Source organism: Protomyctophum bolini, assembly GCF_963924005.1.
Source record: "Protomyctophum bolini genome assembly, chromosome: 2".
Lineage (NCBI taxonomy): Eukaryota > Metazoa > Chordata > Actinopteri > Myctophiformes > Myctophidae > Protomyctophum > Protomyctophum bolini.
The window spans coordinates 42,755,125-42,772,624 of record NC_137863.1 but is presented as its reverse complement, the minus strand read 5'-3'; the positions used below and the strand labels follow the sequence as shown (position 1 = coordinate 42,772,624).

At 42.3% G+C, this 17,500-nt stretch overlaps 2 protein-coding genes across 2 annotated transcripts in view; both read left to right on the top strand.

Moving 5' to 3' along the window:
• Nucleotides 1–4,868, top strand: part of LOC308334283 (calcium/calmodulin-dependent protein kinase type 1D-like) — a gene marked incomplete at its 3' end in the record, with an annotated part of 18,487 nt that extends 13,619 nt beyond the window's left edge. The window contains exons 7-13 of the mRNA XM_080790945.1: nucleotides 496–619; nucleotides 823–898; nucleotides 1,322–1,434; nucleotides 1,938–2,016; nucleotides 2,261–2,348; nucleotides 3,459–3,844; nucleotides 4,793–4,868. Coding sequence (XP_080647071.1) covers nucleotides 496–619; nucleotides 823–898; nucleotides 1,322–1,434; nucleotides 1,938–2,016; nucleotides 2,261–2,348; nucleotides 3,459–3,844; nucleotides 4,793–4,868 — 942 coding nt within the window. The remainder of the gene's footprint in view (nucleotides 1–495; nucleotides 620–822; nucleotides 899–1,321; nucleotides 1,435–1,937; nucleotides 2,017–2,260; nucleotides 2,349–3,458; nucleotides 3,845–4,792) is intronic.
• A 4,326-nt stretch (nucleotides 4,869–9,194) lies between these two features.
• On the top strand, nucleotides 9,195–17,274 carry c1qa (complement component 1, q subcomponent, A chain). The gene is made up of 6 exons (XM_080781960.1): nucleotides 9,195–9,250; nucleotides 10,238–10,417; nucleotides 14,750–14,941; nucleotides 15,051–15,238; nucleotides 15,853–15,942; nucleotides 16,244–17,274. Exons 2-6 carry the CDS (start codon nucleotides 10,249–10,251, stop codon nucleotides 16,382–16,384), a joined length of 780 nt encoding a protein of 259 aa, XP_080638086.1. The 5' UTR covers nucleotides 9,195–9,250; nucleotides 10,238–10,248; the 3' UTR covers nucleotides 16,385–17,274.
• Nucleotides 17,275–17,500: the final 226 nt, after the last annotated feature.

Below are 17,500 nucleotides of genomic sequence, written 5' to 3'. Positions count from 1 at the left end.
CTCTATTGTATATATACTCTAAGGGCTGTATTTTGCGTGTCTTAAGTACCAGGTCTTATTCCCTAACTTGAGTAAACTAAAGACCTGGAGGCGTGATCAATGCTCTTTGGCCACTCAGAATAGCCAAATGGCATTGATCACGCCTCCAGGTCTTTAGTTTACTCAAGTTAGGGAATAAGACCTGGTACTTAAGACACGCAAAATACAGCCCTAAGAGTCTATGGGCTCATGCGAGTAAATGAACCATGTGACCAGGCCCCTCAATGTCGTAACTCTGTCCTACTCTATGGCTCTGCATCTCCCCTACTGGGCTTCTGGCAAGGTTTCTTTTTCAAGCGTTTCACACATTCTAAATAATATAGACATAATTATACCTCGTCCCAGCCAGATCGACACATCAGACAGATGATTGTGCTGTTATTTGAGTTAGTAAATTGTTTTGCGCTCGTTCTCTCTCTCTCTCTCTCTCTCTCTCTCTCTCTCTCTCTCTCTCAGCCAGAGAACCTGCTCTTCTACGACACGGATGAAAACGCCAAGATAATGATCAGCGACTTTGGTTTGTCCAAAATATCCGACCACGGCGTGATGTCTACGGCCTGCGGGACACCGGGATATGTTGGTGAGTCCGTGCTCCGTTATTTACCTATAGTCCATGTGCCGTTCATTTCCCCATTGATTGATTGATATAGTATATTGACAATGTTTAAATGTACATAAAATACACATAATTATACACCACCATCAAAAAAGTAAAGAATAGTAAAGATAAATACCTTTTAACAATTGAAACCCCATAATAAACCCTGTTGTTTTCTCTCACAGCCCCTGAAGTTCTCTCTCAGAAACCCTACAGCAAAGCAGTAGACTGCTGGGCCATTGGAGTCATTACCTATATACTGTAAGAAACACTTTCTGTTGTGTGTGTGTGTGTGTGTGTGTGTGTGTGTGTGTGTGTGTGTGTGTGTGTGTGTGTGTGTGTGTGTGTGTGTGTGTGTGTGTGTCAATCAAATACTAAGCATAATCAAATTTTAGATTGACATTAGCCTCTGTATCTGCCGGCCTGTTTGTCATCCTGACATTGTCATTGCGTTGCCAGGTTGTGTGCATATCCCCCTTTCTTTGAGGATATAGAGATTCATCCTGTCATCGCCATTGTGTTGTTGCCAGGTTGTGTGGATATCCCCCATTATTTGAGCAGAATGAGACTCATCCTGTCATTGTCATTGGCATTGTGTTGTTGCCAGGTTGTGTGGATATCCCCCATTAACTGAGGAGAATGAGACTTATCCTGTCATTGTCATTGTCATTGTGTCGTTGCCAGGTTGTGTGGATATCCCCCGTTCTTTGAGGAGAATGAGACTCGGCTGTTCAACAAGATCATGCGAGCCGACTACGCCTTCCATGCTCCTTACTGGGACGATATCTCTGAGTCAGGTATAGTGCATTTAAAGCGTTCTTTTGGTGTGCAAAGAGCCGAGACACTTACGCTAAACTTGAAGAATGTAGAAGTAGAGCGACGCGGGCAGATGATGCTATGTTTCCGGAGTCCATTTTATTTCGGAGACAGTCAAACAGAGTACAGCAGCCATGGCATCAGCCATCCACTCCAGCCTATAATGGCTTGGGAGAGTGACAACTCCCTGAAGAGACACAGACATTTGTGGCATTAACAGAAAAGCTAAATATATACTGGTGTAGGTATTAAATGTAACTAAGTAACGCCATTGTTTTGGGAAAGGTAAGTATAGGTAATGGATTACTCTAATTGCAAAATAATCTGTTAAATTACTCCATTAGCCAAAAACGTATTCTGTTACACATGTAACGCTGTTGTTTATAATGCCGTTACCCCCAACACTGCATGGTCACAACTTTAGTCAACTCTCCTTATAACTAGCTTGTGTTTCTAACTTTAGCTACCTCTCGTGTTTTTGCAGCTAAAGATTTCATTAAGAACATGATGCAGAAAAACCCAATGCAGCGCTTCACCACAGAGCAGGCGCTCACCCACCCTTGGTGAGTGCACACACACACACACACACACACACACACACACACACGCACGTACACACACACACACACACACACGCACGCACGTGCACATGCATGAGAGCCCGTTGTGCGTGCGTCACAGGCCTAAGGGGGTGTTTCACAGCGATCCAGTGGGAAAGGGATGTTCGCTGTCCTGATTGGTTGCATCCTGTCCTTCCTCTCATCTTCTGATCGGTTACATCCTGTCCTTGCTTTTGATTGGCTACAGGATCACTGGAAAGACAGCCAGAAACCAGGACATCTACAAATCGGTGTCTGTACTGTTACGGAAGAACTTCGCCAGATCCAAATGGATGGTGAGTGACTGTAAAACATTACAGTAGTGGGCAGTGGTGAGTGACTGTAAAACATTACAGTAGTGGGCAGTGGTGACTGGTGAGTGACTGTAATACATTACAGTAGTGGGCAGTGGTGAGTGACTGTAATACATTACAGTAGTGGCCAGTGGTGAGTGACTGTAATACATTACAGTAGTGGGCAGTGGTGACTGGTGAGTGACTGTAATACATTACAGTAGTGGGCAGTGGTGAGTGACTGTAATACATTACAGTAGTGGCCAGTGGTGAGTGACTGTAATACATTACAGTAGTGGGCAGTGGTGAGTGACTGTAATACATTACAGTAGTGGCCAGTGGTGAGTGACTGTAATACATTACAGTAGTGGGCAGTGGTGAGTGACTGTAATACATTACAGTAGTGGGCAGTGGTGGGGGCAGCGAACCTTCAACGTAACATAAACCAGTAAGACGCCTGAGAGAAGCGACCTCGCCCTGAGGTGCACACATCCGCCTGGGTGACAGCATGGGGGGGTCAGATCAACACATGGAATTCATTCTGTACTGGCCACATATGGAGAGTGAGGTCAGATCATCATAATCGGATGTCAGAACAGGTCAGCTCCATATATGGAGATCTATAAGGTTGACAGCGGGGGCAGGGTCTTGAGTGTACAGGGTGTGATGAGGGCCCAGGTAGGGCCGGGCCTTAAAGGTATATTCAGTGATTTCACTTAATTCAAATATCACTTTTTTTTTTGTTTTGTTCTGATAATCCTCTCTACTATAGAGTGTGCTGACCATATAAGGAGTTCCTCCCTGTCCCCAGTTAACCCCTGGGGGTCAAAAAACCTTAGGTTTCGTTTTTGACTCTCTATCCTGATTGGACTTTGGGGTCCCAGCCAAAAACGAAACCTAAGGTTTTTTGAGTGAAATCAATACCTTTAATTTTCAGCAGGTCGCATTTACTATGACATCAGGGATCTTCATCACTGATGATGTCACGCGATGCCATGACGAGACCTGGGCACCACGGGCTTTCCCCATGTATGGGGATTTTGACGCTGACACTGACTGACGGAAATGCACCATTCCATAGTTAACAATGATATTATTTCCCCTCTCGTGCAGCAAGCGTTCAACGCGACGGCGGTCATCAGCCACATGAAGAAGTTGTCCTGCAGCGAAATGGCGTCCCACGATGTCGGCGGCGGCCTCCACGTTCCCGACATCGTGGTGGAGTCCAACTGTACGCTGGAAGGGGTGGAGGACGAAGAGGAGGAGGAGGAGGAGGAGGAGGAACTTGAAGACGATGAAGCCGAGGCCTGTGGCGGAGGAGGAGGAGGAGGAGGAGGAGATGTCCTGGACCCCAACGGGAACCACCTGATGCCCCCGCCCATAAACGTGGATCACGGCCCGGGGCTGTGCGCCAAGCTAAGATCCTCCCACAGCGAGCCCATCCCCGGCAACTCCGGCATGGTGGAGAGCGGAGGGAAAGAGTACCACTCAGAGCGCAGGTATTGATTGATTGATTGGTTGATTGATTGATTGATTGATTGATTGATTGATTGATTGATTGCTTGAACACTTCATTAGTCAGACATGTAAACGGTGGGAGATATGGGAGGCACACTATTTTCCGACAGCATTCTAGCCGACGGGGCAACGGTCCTCTCCGCAGCGGGGGGACCGTCGCTGCGATGCGAAAAAGCGATGGTCCGACATGCGCTGCTCCTGTGCTTGCGGTTATAGGGTTAGGTTAGGATTGAGGTTTCGGATCAATATGCTGTCCTGCACCCGGAGATATAGCCATTAAAGATGTAGTTCACCCAAAAGGTGACTTATATTATTTTTTATTTATTTCTTATACTTATCACTTACACATGAAGCCGTGAATGATGCAGAGGAAAACCAGAAAATAAAGCATTTCCAAACCCAAAGAAATCAGACTTTTTTTGTGCAAAGCCCTGCGTCACCGTGCTAAAATAGTGGCATATCATGTTAGTTTTTCAAAAATCTGGAAAAAATGGAAAATAAATTCACATCTTTTCGCAACTTTTCGCATCACATGTTGTGTTGTGTAACAGCTTTGACACCATATTAGACATAGGCTTAAACATGTTGTGTACATGTTATGTTATTATGTGTTACAGTGTTGACACCATAGACAGATGGATTAAACATGTTGTGTTGATGTGTTACAGTGTTGACACCATAGACAGAGGGATTAAACATGTTGTGTTGATGTGTTACAGTGTTGACACCATATAGACAGAGGGATTAAACATGTTGTGTTTATGTGTTACAGTGTTGACACCATATAGACAGAGGGATTAAACATGTTGTGTTTATGTGTTACAGTGTTGACACCATAGACAGAGGGATTAAACATGTTGTGTTGATGTGTTACAGTGTTGACACCATAGACAGAGGGATTAAACATGTTGTGTTATGATGTGTTACAGCTTTGACACCATAAAGGACAGAGGGAAGACCAGTAAAGGCCACACCCTTCAGACAGGGGTGTGTTCTGTCATGTGATTGACTGGCTAAAATGTAAGTAATCGTTTCAAGGCAAAGTCAATAATACATTATCTGATGTTATAAAGGACAACTCCTGACTTTAATAACATAATGTAGGCTCATTTTCCTACTTATATTGATCCAGTGGGACAACCGAGGCATGGATGTGTTTGAAATGACAACCAATAACACATTCCTAAAGAAATGATGGTAAAAAAAACACTTTTGACCTCAACAAATATAGCATAAGAGGGACATGCTTATATTATCTCCGCTCTATGTTATGAGGTCTGCTGGGGAAACTGGACGACAGGGACATTTCTCCTAAATAGACCCTATTACTGGCAAGTAATTCTGGAGCAATATTATAATAAAAAGTATGAAAATGTGCTTATATGTTATTTAGTCTGGAGTTGTCCTTTATTAATTAACATGCAGCGTCACAATGATCTTATCCACTTCATACATTTATCATCACATTTTCAGAAGGGAACATCTCAAAACCACTCTATAACTATAACCCAGTTCAACCTTTCTGCTCTCTCTCTCTCTCTCTCTCTCTCTCTCTCTCTCTCTCTCTCTCTCTCTCTCTCTCTCTCTCTCTCTCTCTCTCTCTATAGTGTTCATTTGTCTCCGGTGGGACAGTGTCTGTTATGAGGTCTTGAAGTCCGCTGCCATAGCTGCCTGAGGGGGGGGAGGGGGGGGGGGTCATCTGCTGCAGGCCACAGGTTCGTGTGTGACCTGGAAAAGTGACCATGGACTTTTGTAGCCTATGGGGAAGTGTTTTTCGTGCAAAACAAATGCTTGCGATGCATTCAGAGTCATGAAAAACCCCTAGTTTGACCCGTCACGTGCTACTTAAAGCAGATCTTTTTTTATTTTTATTATTATTATTTCTTGCCTGCATAATGGCACTTTCAGCAGCTGTCACGGATAGCCTCTTTTAGGGAAACTGCATTTCTTTGTGAGATGTTTTACTATAGACACACATTTATTGGTAAGGAATTTATTCTCACATTTCTAAATATCCCCTGACTGACAGTTTTGTTTTACCACATTGTATTACCATCTTGTGTACAGTATAAAAGCACCATGTCTCAGTCTGTCTGTCTGTCTGTCTGTCTGTGTGTGTGTACATGTACGGCTGTAATGCTGTACACACAACACTCCATATTTGGGCATGCCTGACACAGAACGCGTGTACGTCTGTAATCCACGTAACTCTGCCCGGGCTCTGGACAGGGCCCCCTGACTCCATATATGGATCTGGCCCGTTCTAAACATCACAACGCTCCATATTTGGGCATGCCTGACACAGAACTCCATGTATAGGAATAAAGAGACACAAAGAGACAGATACAGAAATGTCCATACATGGGCATAAAAGGGACACAGACAGATGGTCGGAACGGGTATACTCTCACACGGGTACAACGGGTATTGAATTCTCCTGGCTTGTTGAACTACAGCCGGGCACCAGACTCGATCATAATGTCATATTGGTTCAAAATAATGTTTTGCTCTCGATATCAATTCATGGATCGGCGCTTTAATCCATTTGGAAAGCATATATGAATCCCGAGAGGGAGGGATTCTCACGTCACATGCGCACAACGTTACAAAGTAACAGCTATATAGATAGATAGATAATTCTGTGACATCAGGGGTCTTCAACAGGGTGTTCCGGGGACCCCTATAGGGGGGGGGGGGGTCCTCAGAGTTATACCCAGCTGCTTCATCTCTCTCTCAGCTCTAAGGTGTCCCTTGGTCGTTGAAGACCCCTGAATGTGAATGTTAATGAAATCAACTATTACTACCTACTGCACACATTCTGGTTTTGAAAGCCATCGTTTTGTCATGCTGTGGGTGTGTGTGTGTGTGTGTGTGTGTGTGTGTGTGTGTGTGTGTGTGTGTGTGTGTGTGTGTGTGTGTGTGTGTGTGTGTGTGTGTGTGTGTGTGTGTGTGTGTGTGTGTGTGTGTGTGTGTGCGTGCGCGTGCGCGTGTGTGTGAGTGCGTGCTCGTGCGTGCGTGCGAGCGAGCGTGTGTGTGTTCTATATGACACTGACATATCCATGGATTTTCTTCTCATGCTCTATATTTTTTGTACATACCTTTTGTTTGGTTTTTGTCTCTGTATAATCCTGAATTTTGATTTGAACCCTTGCCGACAGATTATGAATGTCTTTCTAAAGCATATATCACGTATTATTATAAACTCTCACATCAGTTATTTTCTAATGGTGAGGACGAAAGAGATTATCTACTCAATCTCATATACTGCTTCACTTTGTGGTAACAGTACAATATGACAAGATGTTGATTGTTGTGTGTTTCTATCATGTACAAGTACCCAGTGTTGAATTTAACATCCCAACTGTAGCCTTCATGGCTATACGCTGTCTCACCCAAGAGAGTCTTAACACTGCGTTCACACGGCCCGGGCAGATGCAAAGACACATGGTCTACCATTCATTTTAAATGGAAGCCAGCGACAAAGATGCATCCCACGTTTTGAAGCTGCTGCAAAAAGCTACAAAGCCACATACAAATTGAAGCTGTGCGGTTCACCTTGATGATGTCAACGACTGCATGAGCAACGGATTTTACAAAGCGATGTTGCGATTGGTTGAGATGATGAGATCTACACGCTACTATTTATTGCTGGTTTGATTGGTTCAGGCTTGGGGAGTGAGACAGTGTTCTACATGTGACGTGTATGTACATAATTCAATTGTACACTACAGTACATGTACATACATGTAATGTACAGTACAGTACATTGTGTATAGGCTACTCACTGAAGCATCTCATTACATATAATTACATTATACATTACATTGTAAAACATGTATAAAGTCTTTGTCATGGTCCTTCAAAAGTGAGTGTATTAAAAGGTTTTAACAGAAGAATCCACTGTTTTTCCGTCTGTGTTCTAAAGCTTTGTCAGATGCAATGGGAGAAAAAACACCTTATTTTAGCCAGCAGATGGCACCACCTTGCCTGTCAATCATCGCCCCTGCAGATCATATTCTGCTGCTCCCACTGTAAACAAACACACCACATGTTCTTCTTTATTGTTATGGACGCTTTTAAAAGCACTAATGGCTAAGTTATATGAAATGATAGGCTATGATGAATATTAATATTTACATTTAGCATGTTTACTCTTACACTGTTTATGTCAAGTGTGCATGTTGATAATCTCATATCGCCCTGATTGAGGTGTATAGGCTCATATCATCCTAGGGGTGTCTAGTCTCATACAGTAGGTCTACATATCACAACAAGTTGCGGAAAAATGCGAAAGGTTACATTAAATGTGAAAAACAAAAAGTTATGTGTGTAAAGTTGCTTAATATGCAAAACGTTGCGATTTTTGCAAAAACATTGAAAAGTAGCAAAAATGCTACTTTAGTGCCACGCTATACGAACTTGTATATGTGCCATTTTTGAAAAATCGTGAAAATGTGGCGCAAATCTTTTTCACAGCAAACATTTTTAACTAAACTCTTTGCTTCCGTGGGACAACATATTTTGAGATGGGGGCCTGCGGCCAAATATATGTCATTCTGGGGGTCCTTTGTATGAAAATGTTGGAAAAATAGGTTTTTCAGATAACTGTCATTTGTAGAATCTGGTCCCCCTGGAGAGCTGTAGTTATAGGGCTGTCACTATTTAGGCTGACGATTAATTGTCACACAGATAATTGCGATTAACGATTTAATTGTGTTTTACCATGTGCATTGGACATCGGGAATGTCACGATTTGTATTTCTGTTTGCCTTTTAGGCTTCGTATTAAATCACAAATTGCACAGGGCAGATAATTATGACAAATAACTTAAATAATTATACAAATAAATCACTGACACATTGAATCATTTTTTATATCGTTTTCTTTCCCAAAAATACAAATTAGTGGAAATAGTAGATCTACAAGCTTGACCGGTATGTCAACATGGAAACGATTGACGATTAGGCAAAAATAATTGTGATTATCTCAAATAGTTGCATGCAATTAGCCTACAGTAGATGATTAAGTAATAATTATGACAGGCCTATAGTCTATAGTCTAATATCAAACTGGAGGTCTATGGAATTATAATGGTTAAAAATCACTGCTACAGACAACGCCAAGTTTCATTTCCATGCTGACGCTGCAGTGTCCATGCGTGTGTGTGTGTGTGTGTGTGTGTGTGTGTGTGTGTGTGTGCGTGTGTGTGTGTGTGTGTGTGCTGTGTGTGTGTGTGTGTGTGCTGTGTGTGTGTGTGTGTGTGTGTGTGTGTGTGTGCGTGCGTGCGTGCGTGCGTGCGTGCGTGCGTGCGCAGGAGCTTTCCGTTTCACCAAAGACGATCAAGACAGGATATTTCATCTGTCAAGTATTTGCTAAAAGACATTCTGGTGAGTGAAATCTCTAATAATTCCACAATTAATTGGGAGCGCTGATGATCAGTATAACGATGTTTGGCCTCCATGGAGAATATATGTTATGTTCATTGTGTTGTTGGTATTGTACATTATTTTATTGTGTTAAAGAGCTGGAGAGACAGTGAGACTACTGAACAAACCCTATTCTGATGAATTCAGATTCATTGAAAGTGTAATGCTTTATGATGTCATCCACATCCAGTGTGTTGAGTTGTGCTTTCGTTTGAAATGTACCAATTCCGCATACTGTTAATAAATACTTAAATAAATCAATCAATGATTAGCCTACTATCAAAATATAGTGATTTAACCTTTTAACAAAAAACTTGTTTTAACCAAAAACATGACGTACCCTATACTACCTTGGCTTTTATAGATTGTATATGTGTTTATAGGTATTGTAAATTGTACATTGATTTATTTTATTGTGTTAATAGATTGTTCTGGCCTGTTATCACCTCCTTAACTGAGTTACTGACCGTCTGGTCAGGTTGGCCTCATACGTTTATCCCCGGCTGGTCACAGGTGTGGTCAGTTGCTTGATTGGACACGGCAGTTATCAATTCACACCGATTGCGTACTGGCCTATACCTCCCCTCAATCACTCTGCTAAGGGTCACAGTGTACCCAAACAGTATAGCGTCAAGATGCCACCTAGAGCAGGTGTCTATTCCGGGTATTAAACAGCTGGTGGATGGAAATGGCACTCGCGCATGGCTGCAACTTGACGCGTTGGCCAGAAAACCGGAAACAAAGATGCAGCCAACTTTGCGAGCACCATTTCCACCAGCTGTTTATAAACTATAGGCGGCATCTTGTCGCTTCTTACTGCTACTGGTTGCGTACACTGTCAGAGAGCTCCCCCTACCTCTGGGAGGACGGATTGTCAGGGTATGACTAGACCTTAGTGGTTGTAATGTCAGAGTATGACTAAACGTGATTGGTTGGTTGTATTGTCAGTGTTACAGGTCATGCCAGGACGTCATTGGTCTGCTGGGCTGGTGGTGGTGGGCGTGGCTTTGCTCCTGTCAGCCGGCCAATCACAGGACACGTGCGGAGGCCAAGATGGCCGGCCGGGAGAGGCGGGAGTGGCGGGGAGAAACGGATGGCCGGGTCCCAAAGGAGAGAAAGGAGAGCCAGGTACAACCCTGCTCTCTCACCCAGTGGTAGCAGATTTACAAGCTACGAGCTTGTAGATCGACTGTCCCTTTGTGATAAAGTTTGGAAAGATTTGAGTGATTTTTACTTTGGTAATGTAAGTACATTTTGTGGTCAATACTTTGTAGGCCTGCTTTGTATAGTAAATCACCCATTCTTGAGATAAGGGACAAAACTTTTTTCAAACTGGATTTTTTTTTTTTTTAAGATACATTCAAATCAAATAGATGTATTTGTAGACACAGGTCTCAACTACCAATCTTGAGAAGGAACAGGTTTTTCGCATAACATTTCTTTCTAAAATGGGACATTTATGCACTTAATACCTGATTCATGTCAACTCCGTCAGACACACTAAAATCCCTTTTAATTTAATTTTATCATTTCAACAATAATATAAAGTCCTCAGTTATCTTATAATGGCTTTCAGTAATCAAGTTAAGTAATACAAATCTTTTAATATTATTTTGTTCCAATATCACACTATTATGAAATATCCAATTTCTCAAAACCGTCATTTCAACCTTTATTTTCAATATTATAACATGAAAACCATGTAAAAAAAAAAAAAATCATCATTACGTATCATTTCAGTTGGTGTTTCAATACATAAGCACAAAAGATTTGACAGCGAATTTTCTATTTCTTTGGAAATTAACAAAAACATCACGGGACGAACGTCTGACGGAGTTGACGAACATCTGACGGAGTTGACAAGTTTAACTGATTTAGGTTCTAGACCACCTAGGATCTTGATTCTGGTGACTAATCCCACATTTTCAAGGATGAGGAATACAGTGGTACTATTTAGATTTGCCCTGTGAACATGGCAGCCATTTTTCAAAATGGCCGCCAACTTTCTGTTATTTCCCAATAACTCAAGTTCTACACCACCTAGGATCTTGATTCTGGTGACTAATCATACATTTTCAAGGATGTGGGATACATTGGTACTATTTAGATTTGTCCTGTGACCATGGTAGACATTTTTCAAAATGGCCGCCAACTTTCTGTTATTTCCCAATAACTCAAGTTCTACACCACCTAGGATCTTGATTCTGGTGACTAATCATACATTTTCAAGGGTGAGGAATACAGTTGTACTATTTAGATTTATCCTGTGACCATGGATGGTAGACATTTAAAAAAATGGTGGACCTGCTATTATTTTACCAATTTACTCAGGGAATATTATCAGAATAATATAAAATCTGTGAATACATTTCTTACCAAGAATTTTCTTCACCAATGTTTGTAAAGGTGTCTACTAACATTATCCCACATTGGTTTCTATTTGACCACCCTAGGGGCATGTTTGACAGCTGCTGAAAGTTGGGTACCATCAACAACCAATATAAGGCTAAATGTTCTAAATTTCATTATGCTTTAAGTAGCATGTGGCATGTCAAACTAGGGGCTTTTCATGATTCTAGATCCATTCCAAGCATTCGTTTTGCACAAAAAACACTACGTTGGCTAAAAACGGCCATAGCCATCATCACAGATGTGATGAGGTCAGCACATGTCGGCACATTTGGGCAAGTGGCTATGGCCAAACTAGGGGGTCTATGGCCAAACTAGGGGTCAAACTCCTTGGGCTAAATTCGGTGAGGTGAACAGTGAGCAGTGAACAGTGAGCGAAAGACTGAAGACAGAAGATTTGGCTTCAGGACCATCAGGCAGGATGTGCAGACACTGAAGGCATCAGTGTCTTTCTCTGTGTCCCCAGCATGTTAACCAAAGCAATGTTACCAAATCAAAGGAGCCTTCACCTCATGTCACCTGGGGCTGGGTGAGCAATCGTATCCTGTATCTAAACTCACAACTAAATACAGACACTTGGCCAGACTGCCGTTTGAAAGGGTCAAACCCCTCATCCTGATTGGGGAAGACCACCCCACCTAATCACACCAACCGAACAAGTGAGGTTGGGGCCTCCAGGTGGGCCAGCAGCCATCTGCACAAGACTGGGCTGGACCCTGCAGGAAAGCAATCTCCAGCCAAGACAATGTAAGTTGACTATAACAGAGCCCCAGAACACAGAGCTCAGGAGAAGGATGGAGAAACACTGGCAGGAGGCCACCAAGATACAATGCCCCAGAGACCCAGAGTGTGCCACCACTGGCAGTAAGGAGATCAACTGCTGCAGCAAAGATGTCATGAAAGGCAAGTCTCCACCAAAAAAACCCTGAACCTAAGCGGGGTGTCAAGAGACCAAAGTTTCTCCCCCACAGTTCCCTGCAGTGGCCAGTGAAGTCAAACTGTGCATCTGTACCTGAAAGGGGCAAGTCAAAGGCCAGAAAGCCCACCTCCTTTTAATGTCCTGTCAGTAGAAACTCAACCTGCACCTGAAATAAGCCCTTACCTCTCCCAGAGAAAGTTCATCCTTGAAAATGTAATTATTAGTCGCCAGAATCAAGATCCTTGGTGGTCTAAAACTTGAGTTATTGGTAAAATAACAGCAGGTTGGTGGTCATTTTGAAAAACAATGGCTGCCATGGTCACAGGACAAATCTAAATAGTACCACTGTATTTCTCATCTTTTAAAATGTATGATTCGTCGCCAAAATCAAGATCCTAGGTGGTCTAAAACTTGAGTTATTGTAAAATAACAGCAGGTGGCGGCCATTTTGGAAAAAAAATGGCTGCTATGGTCACAGGACAAATCTAAATATTACCAATGTACCCCACATCCTTGAAAATGTATGATTAGTCACCAGAATCAAGATCCTAGGTGGTGTAGAACTTGAGTTATTGTAAAATAACAGCAGGTGGCGGCCATTTTGAAAAATGGCTGCCATGGTCACAGGGAAAGTCTAAATTGTACCACTGTATCCCTCATCCTTGAAAATGAGGTCTTAGTCACCAGAATCAAGATCCTAGGTGGTGTAGAACTTGAGTTATTGTAAAATAACATCAGGTGGCGGCTCTTTTGTAATATGGCTGCCATTGTCACCACGAGACAAATCTGTGATGGCCCCATAGCCAAAAATGTTCCTTAAGGCATGCTCTAACTGTTTGCCAAATTAGAATACTGCCCATTATTCAAAAACAATAATTTTATTGTTTTAGGAACACTTTTGTCAACTCCGTCAGATACACGTCAACTCCGTCAGACACAAAATCTGACGGAGTTGACGTCTGACGGAGTTGACAAAATGGCATTTGTTTTCATCTTAACCCTCTTTAGTACAATGTAGCCATTTTGTTTTTGCTTAATTTTGTTAGCTAAACTTAACCCCTAAACTAAAATAATAAACATTATTTTGGAATTCTTAACAAAGATCATAAAAATGTGCAGACGGAGTTGACATGTAAAAGCTGTGACCACATTGTTATCAACATTGTTTGTTTAAAATATCAAACAATTGAATGCTTGTCAGACCAGGTACTCCACTGTTGCAACAAATATAAATGGGACTTGGAAAAGGAGTCTTCAGGCTAATTCTGTCGACAATATTTTCTGATTAATTTAAGACTTTTAAAAAAACCTGACGGAGTTGACGGAGACGTGGGACGAACATTTGATATGAGATATTTAATAGAAAATATAAATTAAAATTAACTGTGTATATTATTTGCTATGTTGTTGACAATCTACTTTAATTTAGTATGTATATTTATGTGATTGTGACAGTATTAGACACTTTTTTGGCAGTTTGAAATTGTGGCCACTTGCTGGGGACAGGCTAAATACAGGCCTTTTTGGGTACAGGGCCTGCTTTTAACTAATTCAGATGGAATATGAAAACAATTATAATGAAATTAAGGGCATAATAATACACAACTGTATTACACTTAACTTTGCAAGTGCTTTTATTTTTATGAATTAATTTATTTTTTACATAAAATAAGGCTCTTATGTGTGGGACATGTTTTTTCCACTTTTGTCCCTCATCTCAAGAATGAGTGAATTATACTTTTACTTGTAAAAGAGGCAGGTGTTCGGGTGAATTTCACTCGTGTTTAGTGATAGAGAATCATCCCATACACCCACGATGGTCTTTTTTTTCTTTCACTTGACCATTCTCATGCAGGGAATAGCCTATCTTTAAAATAATACACACTTTTTTCACAGACTTTGCACACAGTCTATGATATCTATTTTTGTTTTTTTGTGAAGTCTTAATGAAATATTAAAGAAGAGTACCTCAAGTTGCCATGTATTGCTGTAGGCCTACTTCAATGTATTTTAATGAGAAATATGTTACATTGGGTAAAATATACCCGTGTTTAGTGATGGTGTGACAACATGTTATGTTTAGTGTTCTATAGGGTTAAGTAAATGTGGATTAAATTCACTTCCTCCATCAGCCCCAGTGCATGCTGGTCCGTCAGCGGTGGATCCCAGCTTTCTCCTCAGACTGAAGGGGGAGCGCGGGAGCCGAGGCTTTCCTGGAGAGACCGGTCTGAAGGGTCTTTCCGGGGAGGTAGGACCTGAAGGAACCGCTGGTCTGTCTGGACCCCCAGGACCCCCTGGAGCTGGGGGACGAACGGCTAGACAAAGTGGGTGGATGAGTGGGTGGATGGGTGGATGGTCTCACTGATTTTTTTATATTTTGTTGTCATGTTCCCATTGGCTCTTATATTCATTGCCATGTTCCCATTGGCTCAGGTCCTTCTCGGGCGCCTCAGTCGGCCTTCTCTGTGGTTCGGACGCTGCACTCCTACCCCGAATACGACCGGCCAATCATCTTCCAGACTGAAGCCGTCAACAGGCCAGGAGACATGGACCTCAGCACGGGATACTTCACCTGCACAGTGCCTGGACTCTATTACTTTGTCTTCCACGCCATGTCCAAGGTATAGGATCTATAAATCTACCGTTACTGTGTCTCTGATTAACACGTATTGTTTTATTACCTTTGCAGCGTACGCCGAAGTATTTGCGCCTTTGATCCATGAAAAACCGCCAGTGAACACTCCCAGCATTTGTTGTTGAGCCGACAAAAAAGCGACTTCCTTGATCCGGGCCACAGACAAAGAGCAAAGCGTCGAGCCAAGATTGTCCCTATACCCCCTCGTTCACTTGCATTACATTCCCAGAAGCCCTATAGCAGCCCAGAGCATGGGTTGATTTCCGGTTAATTTCGTCATCATAACGTGACGGCCTCGTCACCAGGTCTGCGACAAAGCTAGTCCACAGACCCCGCCCAATCAGGCTATGACAAAGCCGCAGCCACCCTGCCATTGGCAAGATGGCCGCGGTGTGCATATGGTCTATGGGCTGGCTTACTTTACTTGTGAACTGCCACAGATATTGTCCAGAGCCGGAAAAAGTATTTAAAAAAATACCAAATACCCATAGATTACTAACACGATCATTATTGTGTGTGTGTGTGTGTGTGTGTGTGTGTGTGTGTGTGCGTGCGCGCGTGCGTGCGTGCGTGCGTGCGTGCGTGCGTGCGTGCGTGCAGGTGAGCATGTGTTTACGTCTGAAGAGTGAGGCTCTGGGAGGAGTTCATGACCTTGGCTTCTGTGACTTCAACACCAGAAGACGAGCACAGGTCAGAGGTCATCACACACACGCACACACGCACACACACAGGACAGGAGATGCAGTCAGCCCTGAATATATGGCCCCATTTGAAAAAGGTTCTATAGATCTAATGGGTTATGATCTAATAACACATTGGATCAGGTTTATAAAGACTTACTTCTTTTCACTCCAAGGCCTTAACTTATGCTTAACATTGTATGGAATGTGACTTGTAGTGACTGGCTCTCCGACTATATGATGTCATGGCAGGTGCTTTCAGGGGGTCTTGCAGTGATGATGATGATGATGTCATAATGATGTCATTGCAGGTGCTGTCAGGGGGCGTGGTCTTACAGTTGACCCAGAATCAGAGGGTGTGGCTAGAAGCTTTCAAAGACGGCCAATTGGCTTCACACAAAGCAGACACCCAGGAAAAAGAGATTGTCTTCAATGGGTTCCTCATCTTCTGAAACCCACCAATCAATGGGTTCCTCATATTCTGAAACCAACCAATCAATGAGTTCCTCATCTTCTGAAACCAACCAATCAATGAGTTCCTCATCTTCTGAAACCCACCAATCAATGAGTTCCTCTTATATTCTGTTGTATTAACACTTGAGTGTCTGTGAGGTCTTTCTGACCCATTTTGAGAAGTATTTCGTTAAAATATCCCATTTTTATATATTTTTTCCATCTGAAACATACCATCCCTGTCTGTTAATTGTCGCTACTTGTCGGCTAAACTGACCGTTCTCACTTCTCACCCTTTCTTCCCTAAGCACTGAAGTTGCAACAATGCCACAGACAAAAAACAGTCTAAGTCCACACTATTTATCCATAATGTATAAATGATAGATAAGGGTTCAGGACAACGAGGCCTTTCCGTGGAGGGGTCAGAATGAAATTTGGACTTAGACAGTTTTTCGTCTGTGGTACTCAGTTAATGCATCATGCATGGGTCATTTGCATTTCACTGTCAGCTCTGAACCAGGCGAACATACCTACTGTACAGTACCTGTCATAAAAATTAAAACATCTCAAAGTACTTTTTTGTGTTTCTGTGTTTATATAGTTCTCCAACCCAAACTTGTAACTTTAAATGTTGTATGCTGAAAATATCCCGGACAAGCGGACACTGGGACACCGCGCTAAATTGTAAACCTTTGATTGCCTTTCAACAAAAAATTGATATGAAGTGACTAGTGATTCAGTGCTGCAGGTTACTGATGCAACTATGGTTATTCGAGTGACATGAGTGAATTTCAGTTATTGTTTTTGTTTAAGTATGACCTTACATAGTTAATGACAGCTTGTATTTGTTTTTTGTCTTTTTCTCTGTTTAAGGTTTTCAACCTAATACCTAATACCTAAAACCTATAACCTACTGTACTTACCTGTACTGTACCACAACTAATCTCAAGTAAAAACAAACAAAAGAGGAAAGAAGTTGTCTTTTTTAGTTGACCACAGTACCCCCTGTCGGCTAAGCCGTTTTTCAAGTTTGGGCAAAAAGGTTTCTGAAGAAAATCCCAAATAACTTGACATATACATAAGTATTACCAACAGCAACATGTTATAGAGAATGC